This window comes from Gracilinanus agilis, chromosome 6, assembly GCF_016433145.1.
Source record: "Gracilinanus agilis isolate LMUSP501 chromosome 6, AgileGrace, whole genome shotgun sequence".
Classification (NCBI taxonomy): domain Eukaryota; kingdom Metazoa; phylum Chordata; class Mammalia; order Didelphimorphia; family Didelphidae; genus Gracilinanus; species Gracilinanus agilis.
The window spans coordinates 244,318,913-244,341,377 of NC_058135.1; the positions used below are offsets into that span (position 1 = coordinate 244,318,913).

The 22,465-nt window shown below is 36.7% G+C and overlaps 1 protein-coding gene across 3 annotated transcripts in view; it reads left to right on the top strand.

Moving 5' to 3' along the window:
- The window catches only part of NAV2 (neuron navigator 2), a 482,122-nt gene that overhangs the window by 303,741 nt on the left and 155,916 nt on the right, over nt 1–22,465 (top strand). For all 3 annotated transcript variants that reach the window (XM_044681285.1, XM_044681287.1, XM_044681286.1), the window contains one exon: nt 18,196–18,318. In XM_044681285.1, the coding sequence (XP_044537220.1) occupies nt 18,196–18,318 (123 nt within the window). The remainder of the gene's footprint in view (nt 1–18,195; nt 18,319–22,465) is intronic.

Below are 22,465 nucleotides of genomic sequence, written 5' to 3' on the forward strand. Positions count from 1 at the left end.
TCTTTCTTTCTTCCTTCCTTCCTTCCTTCCTTCCTTCCTTCCTTCCTTCCTTCCTTCCTTCCTTTCTTCCTTTCTTCCTTTCTTCCTTTCTTTCTTTCGCATCTATCAAGAGTATTATACCTATATTTATTTCTGATAATATTATATTACTTAGGGCAGCTATATTGTGCAGAGGATAGAGTGCTGTGCCTAACATCAGGAAGACTAATTTTTCCTAAGTTCAAATCTGGCCTCAGGTACTTATTAGCTATATGACCCTGGGCAAGTCACTTAACCCCATATACCTTAGTTTCTTCATCTATAAAATGAGCTGGAGAAGGAAATGGCTAATCACTACAGTATTTTTGCCAAGAAAACCTCAAATAAAGTCATGAAGTCAGACACAACTGAAACAAACAACAGAATTTTACATCACTTTGGTATTTCATTGGATGTATAATCTTTTTTTTTTTAATTTTTTTAATCCTTAATTTCTGTGTATTGGCTCCAGGGCAGAAGAGTGGTAAGGGTGGGCAATGGGGGTCAAGTGACTTGCCCAGGGTCACACAGCTGGGAAGTGTCTGAGGCCAGCTTTGAACCTAGGACCTCCCATCTATAGGCCTGGCTCTCAATCCACTGAGCTACCCAGCTGCCCCCAGGATGTATGATCTTATCTGTTTCAAGACTACCCTGTTGGTATATATTGTAACCAATCCATACCTTTTCTTTCTCTCTATTTTGTTAAAACTTCTACATCTTTGAACTTTTCTGTGGCACCAGTAATGTACTTAGACTGGTCTTCTTTTATTGTTCCTCCTGCTAAAAGACTCTTTCCCCTTCTTTTCTGAGTTGATATCTCCTAAAAGACATCCCCAATGACCCCTTAAGCCATTATCAATAACGTTATAACCTGTTTGCATCTATTATTCATCTATCATGGGAATCGCTTGTCATCTTGACACTTTAGAAATTGTGATGTTCTTTTATTCCTATCTATAAAAGTATTGATACTAAAAATATTTGAGGAAGTCAGAAAGTAGCTTGGAAAGAACACTGTCTCTGCAGTGGTACAACCTGGCTTCAAAGTCCATCTCTGGCATTTCCTGCCTATATAACCTTGGGCTTGGACCCAGAGAGTGCCTTAAACCTGAGGTAGTTGTGCCCTGGAGTTTTCTCATCTTGCTAGTGGGAGTTAGAGAGGCGGCAGCCACCAAAGGAGCTCTATTCACTCAATCTTATCAGATATCTGACCTATAATCAGCTACCCGGATTGTCAGTTTTAGTTAGAATATAGTAACACAAAAAGTAAAGAATTAATAAAGCTGAGATAGCACGGCATGTAATTTCAATAGAGTTAATACAACATTTTAAAATAAACTGTTCATTGTATAAAATGGGAATTTGATAAAAGTAAAGCCATTCACTCTGATTTCTACAATTCTCTGGAAAAGGATAATCAGTGTAAAAAAATTAACCACAACAGCTAAGTGGCTCGGTAGTGATACTCACAAACCAGTCAGTCAAAAAGCAAATTTCTGAACTATTAAAAATTTATGGACTGAGACACTCAGTATTTGTTTTCTGCTATTAAAATGACTAATAAACCAGTCTTTCTATTTTTTTAATCTGATATCTTTTTGCCTCTAAGATTTCTTTCTCCATCAACTTTTTGCGAAGATCAGAGCTTTGCCTCCAAAATTTCCAGCTCATTTTCTTTTTACCGCATGTTTTTCTTTTTGTTTTTAAATACCATTTTATTTATAAATATGTATTTATTTTGTGTTTTTCTGTACTTTAATACATAACATAAATTTTAAATTCACATTATAATTTGATTCCATTATACTTGTAAGAGTTTACATATCTTGTTTTGGCACCCTATGCATCTGAAATAATAAACATAAAATATTGCATTTTAATTTTTTGTCTTTCATTCAGTCTAGAATCCCTCCTATTCAGCTAGCAAAGCCATGTTTGATTGCTCATTTTTCCTGATTTTTCCTCTTTTTTTAAAAAATAATCTTTTGTCATTAAATGGCATGTTCAAGCTTACAAAATACTTATTTTTAACTATATGCCTTATGTATATTTATATATATTGTAAAATTATCTAATTTTCTTATATTTTTGAGGCCAATGATTATGTTGATACTACATTGATTAGAATGATACTAATTGATAAGATGGTATTTTTTCCTTTATCAACACTTAGAGAACTATTTTTATACCTTTCTAATTTTAAAATTTACTAAGCATATACTTGGACAGTTTATATTTAAGATTTTTCCATACTGGTGCTCTAGGATATTTTTTTCTCTTTATGGAGTGTGACATGATTTTGTCCTTTCTGATAAACTTTTCCCCTAGTTATTCCTCATACATTTTCTTTTTTCAAGCTCATTTCTCTCTTTTCCAATTCTGTTATATATGTTGCATATTGATTGATCCTGAATTTTTTACTTTTAGTTATATTTTTGGATACTGGTTTTGTTTTAATTTCCCTTACCATTGAATTTTACTTGACTTGCTGTTTTCCTGTATGATTTTTGGTTCTTTTATATTTTTACATCGTTGTTAATTATTATTTTAGTAGTTCTTATTTTGTTAATTAAATTATTAATTTTATTATCCTAGTCATTTTATTTTTTGCTAAATTCTGTTATTTAACCCCTTTTTCTATTATAAAGCAATTTATTTTATTTTTTGAAGTTTCTTGTATCTTTTTTAATGATATTCAGTATGAATTTACAGAAAAGTTTCATCCCCTTTGCATTTTATGTTATGGATTTCCTTATCATATTCAAACTTTTGTTTGTCATTATTTTTCGGATGTTTTATTTTTCTCATTTTTAATTCATGGACTTGATGGCAAATCTAATTGTGTTTGATGGTAACACTTCTCTGGGTTCTAGTAACATTGAGAATGATAATAGAATCTACCTCGTTACATTATGGTGAGGATCCAAAGGGATAATAAATGTAAAGCTCTTTGTAGATCTTAAAAGTGCTATAAAAATGCTATTCATTATTCAAATAATTATTGTGATTTTTACTTTCTTTACTTTCTCCTTTGTATAATAGATATGATACTGGAATACTTGTATGGCCTCAGAATCTCAGAAAATTTAAACTTGCTAATTTTAGTTCTTCTCCTCATTTGATTTTTTTTTTCTTTTAGAATTTGTGTTGGTAGCTGCAATATATCTGGGTAGACCCTGGCGTTGTAGGGGTCCTGGAATCAAGGGCTGAGGATTGTAAATGACATCTATGGCCTTTGGACTGAGTTTGGATGCTGTTAGTAAGAGACTTTGGTTCCAAATTGTGGGTGAAAGATGGAGGACAATCTATAGAGAGTTTCAGTTGTGTGATTCAGCTGAATAATATTACCTTCCCTGTCAGACCAGATGCAGGACCTGCCAAGGTCAGTCATTGCTAGTTCACCTTCCCAGAATAGAAGCCAGATCTACTGAGGTAAAAGGGGTAGGCTGGTCCTTATTTCCAGGATGGACGATAGAGCTGTTGAGATGGCAGGCTATTGCAGTCCTGCTTGTTCCATTGGAAGCCTTTTTCCCTAATGGTGTAGGAAGGGTAGAATTTTTTGTGATTGATCAAAGTCAGGATCATTGTGATAAAGTAGAAACAGTAGAGGCTGGATCACTGCAGGACAAATGAGGGTCAGTAGGAATGTCTCGACTTTTAAAATAATATCGGTCCATTAATGGGAAGTATTCTTCCCATTGGTATAAAAATCTTCTTTTGGCAGAATTAGAAGTTAACGATTTTAAGTCATAGAAACGTAGGATTTTCTGGGTCTTATTCCTCTAATAGTTGTTTCTTTTCATACTAAAGTAACTGATGGAAAGGTTGGGGGAGAAGGAAAGTTAGCCAAACAGTTATTTCATCTCCAAACACCAAACAAATATTTTGATTGATATTTTCTCAGAATTCAATATCAGATTCCTTGAATGTTGCACAGGCACATTTTTCTGCTTTATCTCTATGATTGTTCACAGATACATGATAATTTCTTGCTGTTGTTGGCACTTTTAAGTGAAACATTTAGGGGGCATCTAGATGGCTCAGTGAATTGAGAGCCAGGCCTAGAAATTGGGAGGTCCTGAGTTTGAATTCAGCTTCAGACACTGTCAATGTGCTTCTGCCTTAAAACCAATACACAGTATTGAGCCTAAGACAGAAGGTAAGGGTTTAAATTAAAAAATAGACAAATAAATAAATAAAATATTTAGCAAATGGCTGTTATAATTATTTAGTTTCTTGGACATATTCTAAAATTTGGAATTCATCAAATTATTCAGTGGCATTTCATATCGAAACCTCTTATCTAAAACTATATTATGTTTTGAGGAGTTTTTTTAAATAAAACTCTCTGGACTGTGTATTTTCAACAATGCAAAACACACTCCCTTCTAGGAGGGTCAGAGTCTAAATTTGTCACTTACCTTTTTAGCACCATGGATAGAATCACAAAATGTAAAAGAGCCCTGATTTGGAATCAGACCACCTGGATTAGAGTCCTGGGTCTAATGACTATTGCCAAGGAGAACATCAGTAAATCACCTCCTTTCTCTAGGCTTCAGTCATAAACTGAGCACTGCCTACATCACCCGGGTTGTCATGAAGAAAGGACTTAGTGAGCCTAAAAGATGATATGAAAATGGGTTGTCATATTATTATTCTTAGTACTTTGATAGTTGTTCAGTCATTTTTTAATTGTGTCCAATTTTTCATGACCCCATTTGGGTTTTTCTTGGCAGAGACACTGGAGTGGTTTGCCATTTCCAACTCCAGCACATTTTATAGATAAGGAAACTGAGGCAAACAGGCTTAAGTGACTTGCCCAGGGTCACACTGCTAGTAATTATCTTGAGGCCAGAATTGAACTCAGGAATATGAAGTCTTCCTGATTCTAGCCCAGTGCCACCAAGTGTGCCCTGGTGCTTTGGGTACTTCAGTAAATATAGTTTTATGATAATATTAACTTTTTATTTATGTTTCATAAAAAAGAATTAAGTCGCTGGTTACAAGTCAAAGGGAAAAGATCGAAATGGGTTTATCTTTTTATCACAGCTGTTCTGATAGTTTACATTCTTTTTGCTGGATTTTTAGAAATAACCATGTAGAATATTCCCAAAACTACAGACTGACATAATTCAGATTTGGGATAGCAGCTGTGACTACCACTTGGGAGACTGTGCAGTTCAAATAAAAAGGTACAGGGGAGGGAGTTGTCAGTGATTCCCATCACTTTCTTTGGACCACACAGAATCTCTAGTAATCCCAAAGCAGTAACAGAATCCCCCTCCATCACCAAAACTGCTACCCCACCCCACAAAGTGGTATTTCCTTAGATTTTAAAATGAAATGTGTGATATAGCACTTTGAGCATATGGACGAGATTGGAAATTAAATGGAAAACTATGACTTTATGACCCCCTAAAAGGTTGGGAATTCTTGCATTTGGAATAATACTTTAGTATCTAGAAAACGCATTGCAAGGAATATCTTTTAGATTTTAATAACTAACATGTGGTATTTTTTAGGTTCTTGAAATCCTTTATAGATTTTCATTTGATCTTCACAACAATTCCATGATGAAGATGCTATTGTTATCCCCATTTTATAGACGAGGAAACCAAAGCTGATCAGAGTTAAATGATATATGTCCAGAGTCATACAGCCAGTAAATGTCTAAGGCAGGATTTGAACTCAGGGCTTCCTGACTCTTAAATCTGCTGGCTTTCTGGCCATTCCATGAGTAAGACAATCCATCTGTCTGCTCTGGGCTCTTTTCCTGACTGTCCCTCATGCCTAGAATGCTCTCTCCCTTCATCTCTCCCTCCTAGTGTCCCTGAATTCCTTTAAGTGCCCACTAAAAACCCACCTTCTACAGGAAGCTTTTCTAATTCTCTAATTTTCTAATTCTCTCCTAATTCTAGTGCCAGCCCTCTATTGATATTTTTCTACTTATCTTGTATAAATATCTTGCCTGTGAATGCTATTTGCATGTTATCTCCACTGTTAGATTGTAAACTCCCCCGGGTAGACACTGGGATTTGCCTTTCTTTGCATTCACAGAACTTAGCATAGTGCTTGTCACATAATGGCTAATTCTTAATACTTGGTAATCAATACCTTTAATAAATGCTTATTGACTTACTGTCCACTACACCACGCGACTGCCAAGATGAAAGGAGACAGGCTTATTGTTAGGACCTTTTAGAAGAATTTTGGAAGTTTTTTGGAAATCATAGAGTCATCTGTGTCTAGTATCATCAAATTGTATTTTATTGGTTTTTAACCATTTATTTATTTTTAAAAATTTTAAATTAAAAAAATTAAAAAATTCTTATTTTCCATCATAGAATCTATACTAAATATCAGTTCCAAGGCAGAAGAGTGATAAAGGCTAGGCAATTAGGGTTAAGCAGCTCATAATTAGGAAATATCTGAGGCCACATTTGAAGCTAGGGCTTCCTATCTGTAGGACTGGCTCTCTATCCACTGAGCCACTTAGATGCCCTTAATCATTTATTTATTTCTTCATTTGGAGTTCCTAATTTTCTCCCTCCTTGCAACTCCTTTCCCACAATATCCAGTATACATGTGAAATCATGCAAAATCTATTTCTGTATTATGTTGGAAAAAAAGTAAGAAAAATAAAGAGAAAAAAGTGTCAATCACTTTTCAGAGTTCATCAATTCTCTCTAGAGGTAGATAATATTTTTAATCTTAAGTCATTTGGAATTGTAGTGGATCACTATTAATCAGAGGAGTCAAGTCTTTTACAGTTCCTTATCATTATCTTGTTGCTATTGATGTAAACATTTTAAGGAGGCAAGAAGAGATAATAAATTAAAAATACAGGGGCAGCTGGGTAGCTCAGTGGAGTGAGAGTCAGGCCTAGAGACAGAAGGTCCTAGGTTCAAACCCGGCCTCAGCCACTTCCCAGCTGTGTGACCCTGGGCAAGTCACTTGACCTCCATTGCCCACCCTTACCAATCTTCCACCTATGAGACAATACACCGAAGTACAAGGGTTTAAAAAAAAATACATAAGGACTCTGGTTTATTAGTCATTTTAATAGCAGAAATCAAATACTGAGTGTCAGAGTCCATAGACTGTTTTTTTTTTAATCCTTAACTTCTGTGTATTGGTTCCTTGGTGGAAGAGTGGTAAGGGTGGGCAATGGGGGTCAAGTGACTTGCCCAGGGTCACACAGCTGGGAAGGGTCTGAGGCCGCAGTCTATAGATTTTTAATAGTTCAGGAATATGCTTCTTGGCTGTGAATGGTTTGTGAGAATCACTTGATTACCTACCAGGCCAGTGGCATTTGAGAAATAACAATCCTGGTTTTGCTAACTTCATTTTTTATTATTTTATATGTCTTCCCAATTTTTTCTGAAACCGTGCTATTCTTCATTTCTTATGCTAGAATAGTATTCCATCACAATTATATAGCACAACATGTTCAGCTATTCCAAATTGTTAAGGATCCTTTCAATTTCCAGTTCTTTGCCACCACAAAAAAAAGAACCCATTTCCTTAGATATTTGAGAAATGAGATCTTTATCAGAGAAATTTGCTACATAAAATTGTTCCCAATTTCCTGTTTTCCTTCTAATTTTTGCCATGGTGGTTTTGTTTGTGCAATTCCTGTGAAATTAAAATTTTATTGCACAAACAAAACCACTCTTGTGATTCTCTTTATCATGTTTGGTCATAAACTTTTCCCTTATCCTTAGATCTAACAGGTTATTTTTTCTCATGCCGTCCTAATTTTCTTTTATCATCCTTTACGTCTAAATCATATATCCATTTTGACTTTATCATGATATGTTATGTGAAATATTGGTCTATGCCTAAATTCTGCCAAACTGCTTTCCAGTTTTTTTCCTCAAATATTTTTCTCAAATAATGAGAAAAACCTACAAAACCTGAATCTTTGGGTTCATCAAACACTGGGTTACAGTAATCACTTACCTTTATATATTATATAACTAATTCATTCCACTGATCATCCACTCTATTTTTAATCCAGTACCTGTTTTAATGATTACCATTTTTAAAATAGTTTGAAATCTGCTACTACTAGGTCTCCTTCCTTCACTTTTCCCCCAAAGATTCCTTCATTATTCTTGAACTTTTTGTTCTTCCAGATGAATTTTTACCTGTTTCTTTGCCCTCTAAAATAATTCTTTGGTGGTTTGGTTGAGATGGCTCTGAATAAATAAATCAATTTAGGTAAAATTCTCATTTTTATTATATTGTTTCAGCCTACTCATGAGTAATTTTTCTCCACTTGTTAAAAATCTGTTTTTAGATCTCTATGAAAAGTGTTTTGTAATTGTGTTTACATATTTCCTATGTATGTGTAGGCAGGTAGACTCTCTAGTATGTTATACTGTCTGCAGTTATTTTGAATGGTATTTCTCTTCCTATCTCTTCATGCTAGATTTTGTTGGCAACACATAGAAATGTTGACCATTTGTATGGCTTTGTTTTACATCCTGACCCTCAGACTTTACTGCTATCTTCACATTTGTTCAGCAACATTTGTTAAGTCACTCTCATGTTGGAGTCCATGGAAAAAACCATGACATAATTGGTATTTAAGAGCACCAAAAACTGAGTCTCAAGAACTCTGATATCATTTGTGGGATATATTTATTCTGTTGTGCGTTTAGGAATGATCATTTGTTCAAAATGAAAATAGATCATGGATTTTGCATTGAAATAATTAATTAATGGATTTCAATGAAAAGAAATCTTTGCAAAACATCTGTGTCATGATCATTTTTGCTCTTTTGGGAAATCAAGTAACAAAAGAATAAAGTGATTTGTCAAAAGCAGATCCCTTTTTCAGGATAGAATTAAGCAGCTAACTTGGGGCAAGATTCCTTTAAGTTCTAAGGAGTCAGTCCCTTTTCTTTCTCTCTCATTTCACCATATCATGTAAGTTTCTTGTGAGAGATTGTTTCATATCATATATTTGTGTCCCCAGTACTTGGCACCAGTAAGTCTATGATGAATGCTTATTGATTGATTGCTTTATGAAAAAGATCTTAATGAATCCCAATGAAAAGACATTCCTGAAAGCATCTGTGTCAAGATCATTTCGTTCTTTTGGGAAATCATGGATTTTCCTTTGAAAAATTGGTGTCGTGATCATTTTGCTCTTTTGAGGGTAAAGCCAATTAAGGGCTTGCTATGTGGCAGACACTAAAGAAAAAAAAAAAGAAAGAAAGAAAGAACAAAGGGGCCCTGTGGAAAATAAGTATATCTGCATAGGAGACATAACGTGTAAATATCTAGAAAATAAAAGATCTGAAGAGAGTAGGTGAAGATAATTGAAAAAGGAGAAAATATTAGCAGCCAGAAGGACTAGGAAAAAGCCTCCTGCAGAAGTCTCCTATGCTTTACATTGTCTTTAGCTTCCTACACATCTTAGAAATGTTTGCCATACTTCTAGGTAGAGTCTTGAACCACAATAAGGGACCAAATTCCAAACATGTAGATTTTCAGATTTCTGAAACATAACATTTTTCAAAACAGTACAGTACTTGACACCTGGTGCTTTTTTTTTTTTTTAAACAACCTTCGATGGTTAGATAAGCAGATGGCGCCAGAGAAAAAGTAAAATAAAAACAGTACAGTAATAGCATGAACTTTTTTTTCATTGACATTATGAGGAGTCCCATGGAAGATTTATGCACTTTGTAGCATATTTCAGTACCTTTAAGCCAAAAGCAGATGCTCTCCTCATTGACCAGATAAACTCACAAATCAAAGTGGATTTCTATTCAGGCAGAAGCTGTCATGTAGACAGCCTCTGTATGCTAAAATTCATGGTGACATTTGAGTTAAAATAATGACATCTGTCAGGGCTGAGTCACTTCTTTAAAAAACAAAGTCATATTAAAACTATTTTTAAAAGCGTTATGGGAAAAAACACATCCTTGATTGGGAATTAATCTATATGGAATTTTAGAGGTGACGGGAATGTGTTTTGGGGTCGTATTGATAAAAAATGAAGCTTTTAGGATTTCTCTGCTGCCTCTTCAGAAGTATTCAAGACTAAATACTGGAAAACAGGCACTGCGTTAATACTCATACCCATTTGCCTAAGTTTTCCCGTGAGGCTCATTGGGAGGTAAAAGCAAACCACCTTAGCCAGGGTGATGCCTGTGGCACCTTCAGCCATGCCTTTGATTACTCCCTTGTTCACACCATTCTTTTCACTCAATTGCATCTTGTCCCCATAGACAGGACTGAGAATAGTCTGGTCCCTCATTTTCCTAGCTTAGCAACGTCTTTGTAATACACCCCAGAGGGAATCTCTGTTGTTCTTGGGCAAGCCAGGCAGGGCATAGACCCAGAGAACTAATTTACTTCTGTTGCAGCCTTTTCTTCCTGCCTCTTGTGAACCAAATAATTGAGTCTGGCTTCCCAGGTCAGCTGAATTCTTTACCAGCAAAGACACTGTGATAGAAGGAAAGCAAAAATGCTGAGAGAAGGCTATCTAGGCCATGAATATTTCTAATCACTGACTCCTTACTGGCTTAAAAGTAATTACACAGCAGCCAGGGCCAGCTGATTATTAGGCTGGTCTTTCCTGCCTAGAGAAAAGGAGAGAGAGAGAGAAAGAAAGAGGAGAGAGAGAGAGAAAAGAAGAGAGAGAGAGAGAAAAGGAGAGAGAGATCTCTTTGTGGCTGGTTTAAGAACCGAAGAGGACTTCCCTATACATATCAATCCTAGCCCCAAAAAGGATTTTTTTTTTCACAAAGAGAAAAACATTAAGTCTGGAGTTAATTTCTGAAGAACACACAATCCTAGTCAACAGTGGGATGAACCGCACAAAGGTATGTGACTTGTTGGCTACTCTAAAGAAGTCCATTTTTTCTTCACAAGAGTGCAATAGGTTTTCACTTTGTCTGCCAGTGCTCCCCTCCATTCAGCTCTTACCACCTAAGCTAAAAACAAATGAGCAAGATTACAACTGCTTGGATGGAGTAGAGCTCTGTGGGACTTGAATGTTATGGGGAGACATATCACAAATTTCTTGACCGACTATTTCTTGACTAGCTACATATATGGAGAAAGAGAGAGAGAGAGAGAGAGAGAGAGAGAGAGAGAGAGAGAGAGAGAAAGAGAAATTGGATTAGATTGTGATTAAGCATCTGAGGTCACCAAAGAAGAGAACTGAGAAAGCTTTTTGAACCTTGGACTTTCTCTCTGAAAACAACTGGTTTCTCACTAGCACAGTATCCTCTTATATGTAGGCTATTGATGAGGTTTTTATTTTTCATAATAGTAAGAGGTTTGGGTTTTCAAAAATCATTTGCAGTTAGTTGAAAAAAAATTTTTTTCCAGGACCAAGCTTTTCTCCCTTTTTTTTTTTATTTTAGAAACTACAAGGATTCCTTATTTGTTAAATTTTAGAATTAACCTGAGATTCTTTTTTTGAGGCTTGTCATTAATTTTTTTTTAAGTGTTTGGGAAATGAAACATGCTTGACTCATTAGCCCTAGCTTCTAAGTAGAGAAACATTCAGAAAGAAAAGCTGTTTTAAAATGTTTTCCATAGCAAAATACTGAAGGTGGGGGTCTCCTAAATGAGCTGCAAAAGTATCAGCTCATTCTTGCCTCACCCTAACTTTTTGTTGTTGTTCATTTGGGGTTTTTTTTGGCATTCTAGATCCTATCCTTTCCTCTCTGGAGTAGAAAACAGGGAGCAGCTAATTGTCTTTCACAAATCCCAGCTTCCTTCTTAAAGATTTAAACAGCATTGTTAGACTAAGATCCTTTTGCCCTTCTCTGAACCCAGTCTACCTTCCTAGAATCCAAAAGGTATGGAACAAAACAGAGATACTTTCTCATATTTGCTCAGAAACTAATTTGACATGGCTATAAACCTGGATAATGAATGCCATCCCATGCTCCATAGTAAGGAAGTGAAGAATTTTCTCACATCATTGTGAAAGCTTAAATTGCTGAGAGATTTGGACAGAATGGAAAACTATATGTAGTTTCCAAATTTTTCCTCAGTGAATTCCATTTTTATCGGTCTCTATGCTTAAGCATGTTTAGTACTATATGTATTCCCTTGTGCATATGTTTATATTTGTAATGTGATGGGGTGAAGGGAAGGTAGATAGGAAGGTAGAAGGAAGGATGAGTTGGAGAAAGGTAGGTAGGAGGAAGGGAAAGGAAGGTAGTGGAAGATGGGATATTACATGTACACAAAATTCATCAGCCTCTAAAGCTATGATGGTGCTGTAGGGTTCCATTATAAACACAATCAACACTATCAGACCACAAGATAAATCTTCCTTCTCTCCTCATGTTGCTGACAAAGGGGTATTGCATTTGTTATTGGTAAACATCATGGAGATACATTCAATTTGTATTCCTTTTTAAGAGTACATGGAACTATGAACCTTCAGAATGCGGTGAGCAATGTTCTTCTTCACACAGTTTCACCGGGTTCTCCAAGGCTCCATTATCAGGCTTGGAGAAGCAAAGAAACTTTTAATATTAGATTTAGACAACAAAAAACTTGTGATTAATGTGTTTGTTTTGTTTTCTTTTTCCTGACAAGTGTGAATTAGATTTCAAAGCTCTTTCATGGATGGTTTCTATTACATGAGCACAGGATGTAGTTATCTGGAGTTAAAGTTCTTTTGTTAGAGGGACAATAACCTCAGATTTCTGGCCCAACTGAGTAGGCTTGACGGCCCATAGAACTTGTTTGACTGGTAGCCATTAATTTGGGATGATTTAGTTAGAGAGACAGAGACAGAGACAGAGACAGAGACAGAGACAGAAAGACAGAGACAGAGACAGAGACAGAGAGAGGAGGAGAAGGAGGATTATCTTGTTGTCTCCTACTGTTCATTAGTTTGTAATAGAACCCAACAGCATGACTGGATCTTAGATCAGAAATTGATGAGTTCTGTATACGTATGAAACACCTCTTTTATATGAGTAGAGACATGCTGTCATGTGAATATACAAGCAAACATATTAAGTATAAGTGTGTGTGTATATATGTAAGTTATCGATACTCTCGGTTCCGATTGTTGCCTGCTCCTACTAGCACTAGATAAAGTGTCCTTTGCTCTTTCGGGGTGTCTTTTGCCAAGGTTAGAGTTAGTATAGAAATCTCTCTCGAGTACCAGCTCTCCTGTTCTAAGGCACCAGTCCCAGTATGAGAATTTCTAAGGTTTCTTTCTTATCATACCTGCACTGATTTGGGAATTATCTCTCTTTTGGTTGCCTGGGAAGTGTTTCTGAGTGAAAAGATTTTACTCTAATAGGAAATTTTCATTGAAATTTGGATATTTATTGAAAAATATAACTATATAAATTCAACTACCACAGAGGATTATGGATGATACATGAAATCACAAAGTGTCAGAGAGCGCCCAACCCATCCTCTTGCTCAGTGTATGAATCTCTTCTATGATAGCCCCAATGAGTTATTGTCCTTTCCGTTCTTGCCTCCAATGGTGGAAAACTTAAAAGAATGTATGTATTTTAAGTGTCTTAACACATGTCCAATGATTTGGAGTTCAAATTATTTATTTGGATTTCATTGGATTATTGGATGTGGAGTTCAAATTTTGGATTTAGTTTAAATCCTGGTTCTCCATTACCTATGTGACCTTTGGTTCAGTGAAGTTGGTTTTCTTTGATCTTCTTAGTTTTCCAAAATGTATATCATTTTAAAATGTTTAAAAGATTTTCTCTTTGTTGAAAAGCTATTCATTCTTCCTCTTTATTACACATCTTTCTCTGCTAGTCCCTAAGGAGAAACACAAGCTTTCAAGTAGAAATAAGAAAGAGAAATCACACCTGTTACATTTGACCATTTCCTTAGGGAGACCATGGGGTACAGTGGGAAGAGCAGGCTTTGGAGTCAAACTCCAGCTCTGCTACTTAGATATTTGTTCACTGCCTGAATGACCAAGGGCAAGTCACTTAATTAACTTGGGCTTCACTTCCTTCATTGGTAAAATGAAAAAATTGGATGAGAAGATCTCTAATGTTCTTTCTGGCTCTCATATCATCCCCAAACCTTTGTTATTATTATTAAAAAGGCAAAGGAGTCCCATTTATTGTGGCTTTTCTCCTTCCCCTACCCCCACCTCCCAAAATAAAGGCAAGTCAAAATTCCCATGAGCATTTGACAAGCCGAGTCAGCACATTTGACTGCATCTGCCCTGAGTCCTTCCAGTTTTGTCAGTTATCATTTTGGGATAAAATCACATTTCACATGGTTGTTATCATGGCTGGGTTGCTGAAGCATGTCTCGGCATTCCATTTCTGGAATGCTCACTGGGCTTTGTGCTTGGCCTTTAATATGAAACAAGAGGTGGGTGCCTCATCTGCACGGGTCTTTGTAACTGCAAATCTATGTATGTTTTTCCCTGGAATTCTCCATAATGAGCAATAAAAGTCAATGAGGGAAATAAAAAGTAAATTTGCTTTGTTACTTGACAAAATCTCTTGCTTTGAAAATTCTTTCTTTATCTTTGGGGCTATTATGCAGGGTTTGCAAACCTCTAAGTCAACTTCCTGTTGGGGGAGAACCAATCTGTGAGGTTCTGCTAGATTCCTCCTAATTCTCCTTAAAAAGACAGTCTATTCTGAGATAAAAGCCCCTCCCCTAAGGGACTGAATTCTGCAAATGTCACCACATTTCTTTTCTTATTAGGGGGACACCCTCAGGTTTACCACTCTCTTGGGCTTTAGGTGACAAGGTCGCCAACACTGCAAGAAAGAATAGACTGAGGAAAAGAAAAAGTAACCTAATTTAACTGGTATCCTTCCAAAAGAAGATTATGCTGAATCGTGTTTCTGACTACATCCACATATCACTGGAACCCCTAAGAAAAATAAACTGATCACCAAGTTGTTTTGTCTGTGTGACCACAAACAATTGGTTTGGGCCTGGATTGGACAAAGTAACCGGTTGTTTTGGCATGGCACAGTTGCAGTCTACATCTGTCTATGGTTAGCTATGATAATTAATGTCCCCAAAGAGGTACAAACATCAGGCATCTAAGGTCTTCAGGCATGCTGCTAAGGACCAGCCCAAAATAAGGATTCATAAGATTGCTTGTATCCTTCCCTTCTCCTTCATAATCATAGAAAATAAAACCATTTAACTTTATTTATGAAAGAGGAAATATTTATTGATACAGAGATTTTTTAAGAAGACCCTTAATTTGATTTCCCCTGTTTTGCTATTCTATCAAGGACCTTAGAGATCAGTTAATATAAACCTTTCTTTAAAAAAGAAATTATAACTTTCTTTTTAAAAATTCACTGAATCCATTCTTTTTTTTTTTTTTAAACCCTTACTTTCCGTCTTGGAGTCAATACTGTGTATTGGCTCCAAAAGCAGAAGAGTGGTAAGGGTAGGCAATGGAGGTCAAGTGACTTGCCCAGGGTCACACAGCTGTGAAGTGTCTAAGACCAGATTTGAACCCAGGACCTCCTGTCTCTAGGCCTGGCTCTCAATCCACTGAGCTACCCAGCTGCCCCCTGAATCCATTCTTAAAATTAAAATCCCTAAAGCAAAACTGACTAACTGGCAGCACCTGTTATATTCATGAAATCATAGACTTTAAACAGAAAGGGACACCAAGGGACATATAAGACATCACGTCCAAACCCCACCTCACATTTTTCTGATAAAATTACTGAGACTTAGAGCAGGTAAATGACTTGTTAAGGGTCACACAGCCAATAAATGTCTGAGGCCAAATTTAAATTCAGGTCTCCCATACTCCAAGCCCAGGAGCTGAATCACTGTACTACCTAGGGGCTAATGCACAACCATAGTCTTTCATCTCTGTAGAGAAGGAGGGTTATTTATTTCATCTTCTGATCTCTTCAACCGATATTATTCACGGCAATTAATATCAGTTCACCTACCTTCTAGTGTTGTTTTTATTCACATTGATGGGGCCATCTTGTGCATTATTCTCTTGGTTCTTTCTTCCCTCTGCATTACTTCATGCAAGTTCGCTCATCTTTCTCTGAATTCTGCTGCATTCATATTGCCACAGTTTGTTCAGCAATTCCCTTGATGCCAGAAAGAGAGCTACCACGAATATTTTGTTATAAATAGGTCCTTCTTCTCCTATAATTGACCTCTCTGGTACTATATGCCCAATAGTAGAACCACTGGGGAAAGAATCTAGTAATTTTTAAAAAAATGCTCTTCTAAACTGTTTTCAAGATTGCTTTTACCAGTGCACATCCCCACCAAAAATAGGTCTGTGGGGGCAGCTGGGTAGCTCAGTGGAGTGAGAGTCAGGCCTAGAGACAGGAGGTCCTAGGTTCAAACCCGGCCTCAGCCACTTCCCAGCTGTGTGACCCTGGGCAAGTCACTTGACCCCCATTGCCCACCCTTACCAATCTTCCACCAATGAGACAATACAGCGAAGTACAAGGGTTTAAAAAAAAATAGGTCTGTGTGTCTCTTTTGCCATAGCCTCTCCAGCACTGGCTATTTTGCCTTTTATCATGTTGACCATGAAGCAGAATCTTGGTGTTTTTTTAATTTGCATTTTCTTACTAGTGATTTGGAGCATTTTTTCAAGTTCCCAAACTCATTTTATGAGGGGAAATGAAGGCACAGAGAAGTTAAGTAATTTGCCCAGTTTCACAGGTGGCAGAGCCAAGATGGAAAGCCAGGTCCTCCTAATTCCAAATCCAGGGATCATTACCTTGTATTTAATGCTGGTATTTTACATAATGGAGTACAGTTTATCAGACATGGCATTAGTCATACAGAACATTCCAATTGATCTAGACCAATGATGGGCAAACTTTTCAAAGAAGGGGCCAAAGGAAAGGAAATGCTCATCTGTCAGTCTGTTTCTAAGGCAACTCTTTCATTGTATTGTATCCTACTCATTGTATTTGTCATATTAGGAAAAATGTCACCCAGCAGGATAGAACATTTCAGGGGGCCACGTGTGGCCCGCAGGTTGCAGGCTGTAGTTTGCCCATCACTGATCTAGACACTTGAAATTAACTGGATGAGATTGGATTAAATCACCAAAGTACTTAAAGTCATATTATTCTTTGTGACTTCAGCAATAACTTGGTGACATCATTTCTTTTTTTTTTTTTCTTCCTTTTTCTGGACCATACATGTATTATGCAAAACCCACTTCCATACTGGTCATTGTCGTAAGAGCACACTCACACAAAAACAAAATCTCAAAACAAAACTGTTAATAAACTGACGTGAGAAATAGTATGCTTTGATCCGCATCAGACTCCATCAGTTCTTTGGGATATTATTTCATAGCACTTCCCTCTCTTTTTTTTTAACCCTTTCCTTCCCTCTTAGAATCAACACTATGCACTGGTTCTAAGGCAGAAGAGTGGTAAGGGCTAAGCAATGGGGGTTAAACACTTTCTTCTCTTTGTGACAAATACTTATTTGCTATTTTATATTTGCTATTTTTTTTTTGGAGGATTTCATGGCACTCCACAAAGTGGATTTTTAGATTAGTTGCTTAAGAAACTTCTTTTCTTCCTGTGTTGTATATCTTTTGACAATTTGATGCTCTGATATGCTAATTCCCCATCAGTAACTGCATATCTCACTCTTATCATTGATAAGAATGTCTTAAATTAACTGGAAAGTCAGTCTTCTTAATTCTTCTCCTCAGGCTCCCCAGATTACTTTGAATGTGGGCTAAATAATCAATCTGCATTGCCATAAGTCTAGGCCAATAAGGTACTTTATGTATATTGTTCAAGAATCAGTTAAACCAAATTCAGATAGTTTCACCACAGAACTGGCTGAAAAATTGGCTGGAGAAACACTCACAGAATGATCTCCTATATTATATGTGGTTGCTGATGCATGTCGTTAAGAGCCAGTTCTCATAGCAGCCAAACTATGGATCCTTTAAATATTCAAGGGCTAATAAGTTCAATTCTATTTTCCTGCTCAGGCTGGAGATGCTCTGAGTCACTGGGGTATTATTCTTAGGTTGTAATCTGAGGCCAGACATCAGGGAGCCCTTGGGCGCTCTAGCCTTTTCCCTGAGTGGAGCAGGAGATAGATACTTGGTGGCCCCAGCAGCCCCTGCGGGCTTACAGGACAAGACCATGTGTGTCTTGCTTTTGAGTACAGTATTTGCATCATCTCTCCTTCTCTTTGAAGGTACATGACTGATGGTGGACTGGGTCTCTATACTCGGAGACTGAATCGGCTGCCTGATGGAATGGCTGTGGTGCGAGAGACACTTCAACGCAACACCTCACTGGGTCTTGTAGATGCTGACAGGTAAGCAGGCTCCTAATTGGTCTTTTAACTGTATAATATTGCTTATTCTTCAGAGTTCTGACAAATAGGGGAAACAGGAAGGTGCTGAAGGATGCTTTCTCTTGTTTTCAAAATATTCTCCAGTACAATGAGGGAGAGAGGACAGGAATAAGAGAAAAAAGGCAGGAAAAAAGAAGCATGTAAATCATTTCAAATGCCTATAGTGCATTTAGAAAAAAAATATGTAGAATAATGGAGGAATGATTAGCAGCAAGTGAGAGCAAATCAGGAAAGCTTATAGGAAACAATGTCAGATTTGAAAGCTGGGGGTAGGGGTGGAGGAAGATAGAGACTAGCCCGGAGGAAGAAACTGGGAATTCTTAAGTATTCAGGAACATATTCCAAAGTTTTTGACATGAGAGTGAGCAAACTTAGTTACCTGACTGGGACAAGGCTATGTCACCCAATGCTGGAAAAAAGGAGGGTAGTTAGTAAAATTGGGGCAAAAATCTTGGAGAAAAGAAGCCTACCATGTTGAAAGGCCTTAACTGTCAAGGAAGCAGTAAGGAAATGTTGTCAGTTGTTTCTGTTTTTACCCAGTTTTGGTGGAACCACTTATAGTAAGCATGAGTAGTTCCAGTCTTGGGTTCTTGTTGTTATTTGGAATGTAGGCCATTGTATGCCCTCATTATATTAATTCAGCACCTGGAGTATGTTTCATTTCCTCTCTTGTTAACCAGCTTTCTAGGTATTGCACTTTGGAAGGAAACCTTGGGGGATTAGTCTCTGGTGAATTATGTGAAGCCTGTGGCAAAAAAAAAAAAAAAATAATAAAAGAAGACGAAATCTCAAGGTGCCTAGTATAATGGTATAAGCAACCTTTGCTTGCTCTAGTCTCAAATCCTACACCTGTGAACTCTGCTCTTTCTTACTTTGGAAGCCATTTTAAGGACACAGATTTGCACAAAAGATGTTTGTAGTTGGCTTTTTGTGTATATTTTTTGGTAGGCTATTGAAGTCTTTGCCCTCAGAGGGAAAATGTAATTCCCTTCCTTCATCACTGCCATCTTTTTTGTTGGGTCTTCCGAATACTTGACCCGTCTACCTTTCACTTGATGAGAAGCAGCATAAATTCTAGGGGGCAGTTTTGTGCTCCATTTGGAGATAAACTCAAGACTAAGCAGCTGAATATGTTGAGATAACTGTGCATATGGTGCCTGCCTCAACTCTATTGGGTGACATTGTAGTGATGATGAAGATGAAACTTCTTTTTTTTTTTAAAAAAACCCTTACCTCCTAGGTGGAAGAATGGTATGGGTAGGCAATGGGGGTCAAGTGACTTGCCCAGGGTCACACAGCTGGGAAGTGGCTGAGACCAGGTTTGAACCTAGGACCTCCCATCTCTAGGCCTGACTCTCAATCCACTGAGCTACCCAGCTGCCCCCTGAAGATGAAACTTCTAATGAATCTCAAGAGTTCCCTTGTGAAAAACAGATTCTTTAGTGCTCAGAGTCCTTTGGCTTTTGTAGGGCACAGTAGCCAGTGGATAAACATTGAAGTCATCCTCATAAAGGAGAACTACATATGAGGCTTTCTTAGGAAAGCTTTTTTTTTTTTTTTTTTAGTCAACATGAAAAAGGGGAAGGAACCCTTTTTAAAGTTGATTCTGACTAGTGAAAAAGAACTAAGAAAAATAAAACCTCTAATTATGATCCCAGAGCAAGAGGAGGTGGATTAGTGTGTTAAATTATCTTGTTATTAGCAGAGCAAAGACGTTATTTGGATGAATGGTCCATAGAAATATCCTTCCTTTATACTCTGGCAAGAAAAAAAATACTCCCTGAGAATGAAATACTTTCAGTTAGGATTAAACCAGGACAGACCATAACAGAACAGAGCCTGCCACACCTTAATTGCTGAAATACCCTCAATGGAGCTTTCTCAATGTGTAAATTTATTTTGTTTACTTATGTTATCCAATAAATGTGTAGTTGGATAGAAAACCTTATTAGCTAGAACATAGGTCTTACAATGTACATTTCCCCCTGCAGCAGTCAAGGAAATCTGAAGTAGACAGTTTAATTTAATGCTTGATTGCAGGGCTAATAGAATTATCACAGATCACAGCTGGGCTTATTTATGTATTTTAGGGTGGAAGATTTTGGCAGGATGGAGATTGTATTTGTAATTTCATTTCATCTCTGAATCACTTCAATGTTTACAAATGGACTATTTTAGATTCCATTCTTGGTTTATTGTTTGTTTGTTTTCTTTTTGTCCAGACATTTCATTTTATTGCCTTTGAGAACTCTTGTTGAGGAAATCTCCTCTATTCATACAGACCAGAAACTATCCTGTGATTTATAGTCATAGAGCAGGAGTTCTTAAACATTGTTAAGTCATGGACTCTTTTGGCAGTCTGGTGAAATTTTTCTCTCCTCAGAATAATTTTTAAAAACTTCTTAAATAAAAGAAAGGTTAAATTTCACTGAGTATGTAGTGAAAATTTAAAAAAAAAATTCCTCATTGAATTTCACAAACTCCTTGAAATTTATATACAGAGCCCAGGTTTTAAAAAAAAAAAAATCCTGCCTTAGAGAATTGCCCAGTACTCTGAGAAATCACGTCATTTATTTATTTATTTATTTATTTGTTCATCTATTTATTTATTTATTTATTAGCCCTTAAGTTCTGTGTATGGGCTCCTAGGTGGAAGAGTGGTAAGGGTGGGCAATGGGGGTCAAGTGACTTGCCCAGGGACACACAGCTAAGAAGTGTCTGAGGCCAGATTTGAACCTAGGACCTCCCGTCTCTAGGCCTGGCTCTCAATCCACTGAGCTACCCAGTTGCCCCCAGAAATTAAATAATTTACCCATGATCCTAAAGTCATTTTGTGTTAGGAAAAAGGATATGAACACAGATCTTCCTGGCTCTGAGGCAAATGCCCCTATCTGCTATAGCACTGCTGCCTCTCCCATTGCTATGTAAAGTATAATATATAGATAGAAAAACTGATTTCAGTTTCCTAAGACTGATTAGCTGAAAGGAGTAGGTTAAACAAAATATTTTGTGGTTGACATTTCTGACACTTAATTAGTACATTTCTTTTTGTGTGCCGTAATTTATAATTTAGGACAGAAGTTGATTTATCTGTCCTTGATAATGTTAATGAGCTTTGATCTCTAAAATTACTTTTAACATAGCATAATATATGTAACAATTTATAGGCTGAATGATGGTAAATTCATTCATAGGAAGCTTTTATTTGGATATTTTGAAATTTTTATTTTAGATTATATAATTAAATGGTTACATATATACACTGAATATATCTACATATTACACATATAAATATATCTTTTTAATGAAAAGGCATAACAAATCAATGCCCTTCTAGAATTCTTAAAAGAAAAAGTACTAATAGGAAATTTTCCATTAAAGCTTTTAGAGATGGATCATTTCTCTTACTATCTGGGTGACTTTGGACAAGTCCCCTAACTTCCCTGGGCTTTAACATCTTCATTTATAAAACAAGGTAGTTGGACCAGATGGCCCAGGAGGTTCCTTCAGGTTCTAAACTGTGACTTGTAAAATGGGAATCCTGGACTAAGTAGAGATCTCTGAAGTCCCTTCCATCTCCAAATTCTGTGATCCATTTTATTCAATCACTTTCAGTTGTGTCTCACTCTCCATGAACCCATTTGGGGTTTTCTTGACAAAGATATTGGAGTGGTTTACCATTTCCTTCTCCAACTCATTTTACATATTAGGAAACAGAGGCGAACAAGGTTAAGTCATTTGATAAGGGTCACATAGCTAGTAAACATCTGAAGCTGGATTTGATCTCAGGAAGATGAGTCTTCCAGACTTCAGGCCCATCACTCTATTCCACTGTGCAACCTAGCTGCCCCATTACCCATATAGGGACCTAAAAAGATATTCATCAAATCAGACTCCTTAATTTTACATATGAAGAACCTGGAACCCAGAGGGATGAAGCAACTCACCACAGGCCAAATCCAAGTCCACTGGCTCTAAATGCAAGACCATTCTATTAAATAACCTCTTAATCAATTTTTGCATTAAAAAAACAACAATAACAACAACTTGGTAAAGGCTTATAGGGAATCATTTATCATTCTGGAAATAAGGTGAACAAAGGAAAGGT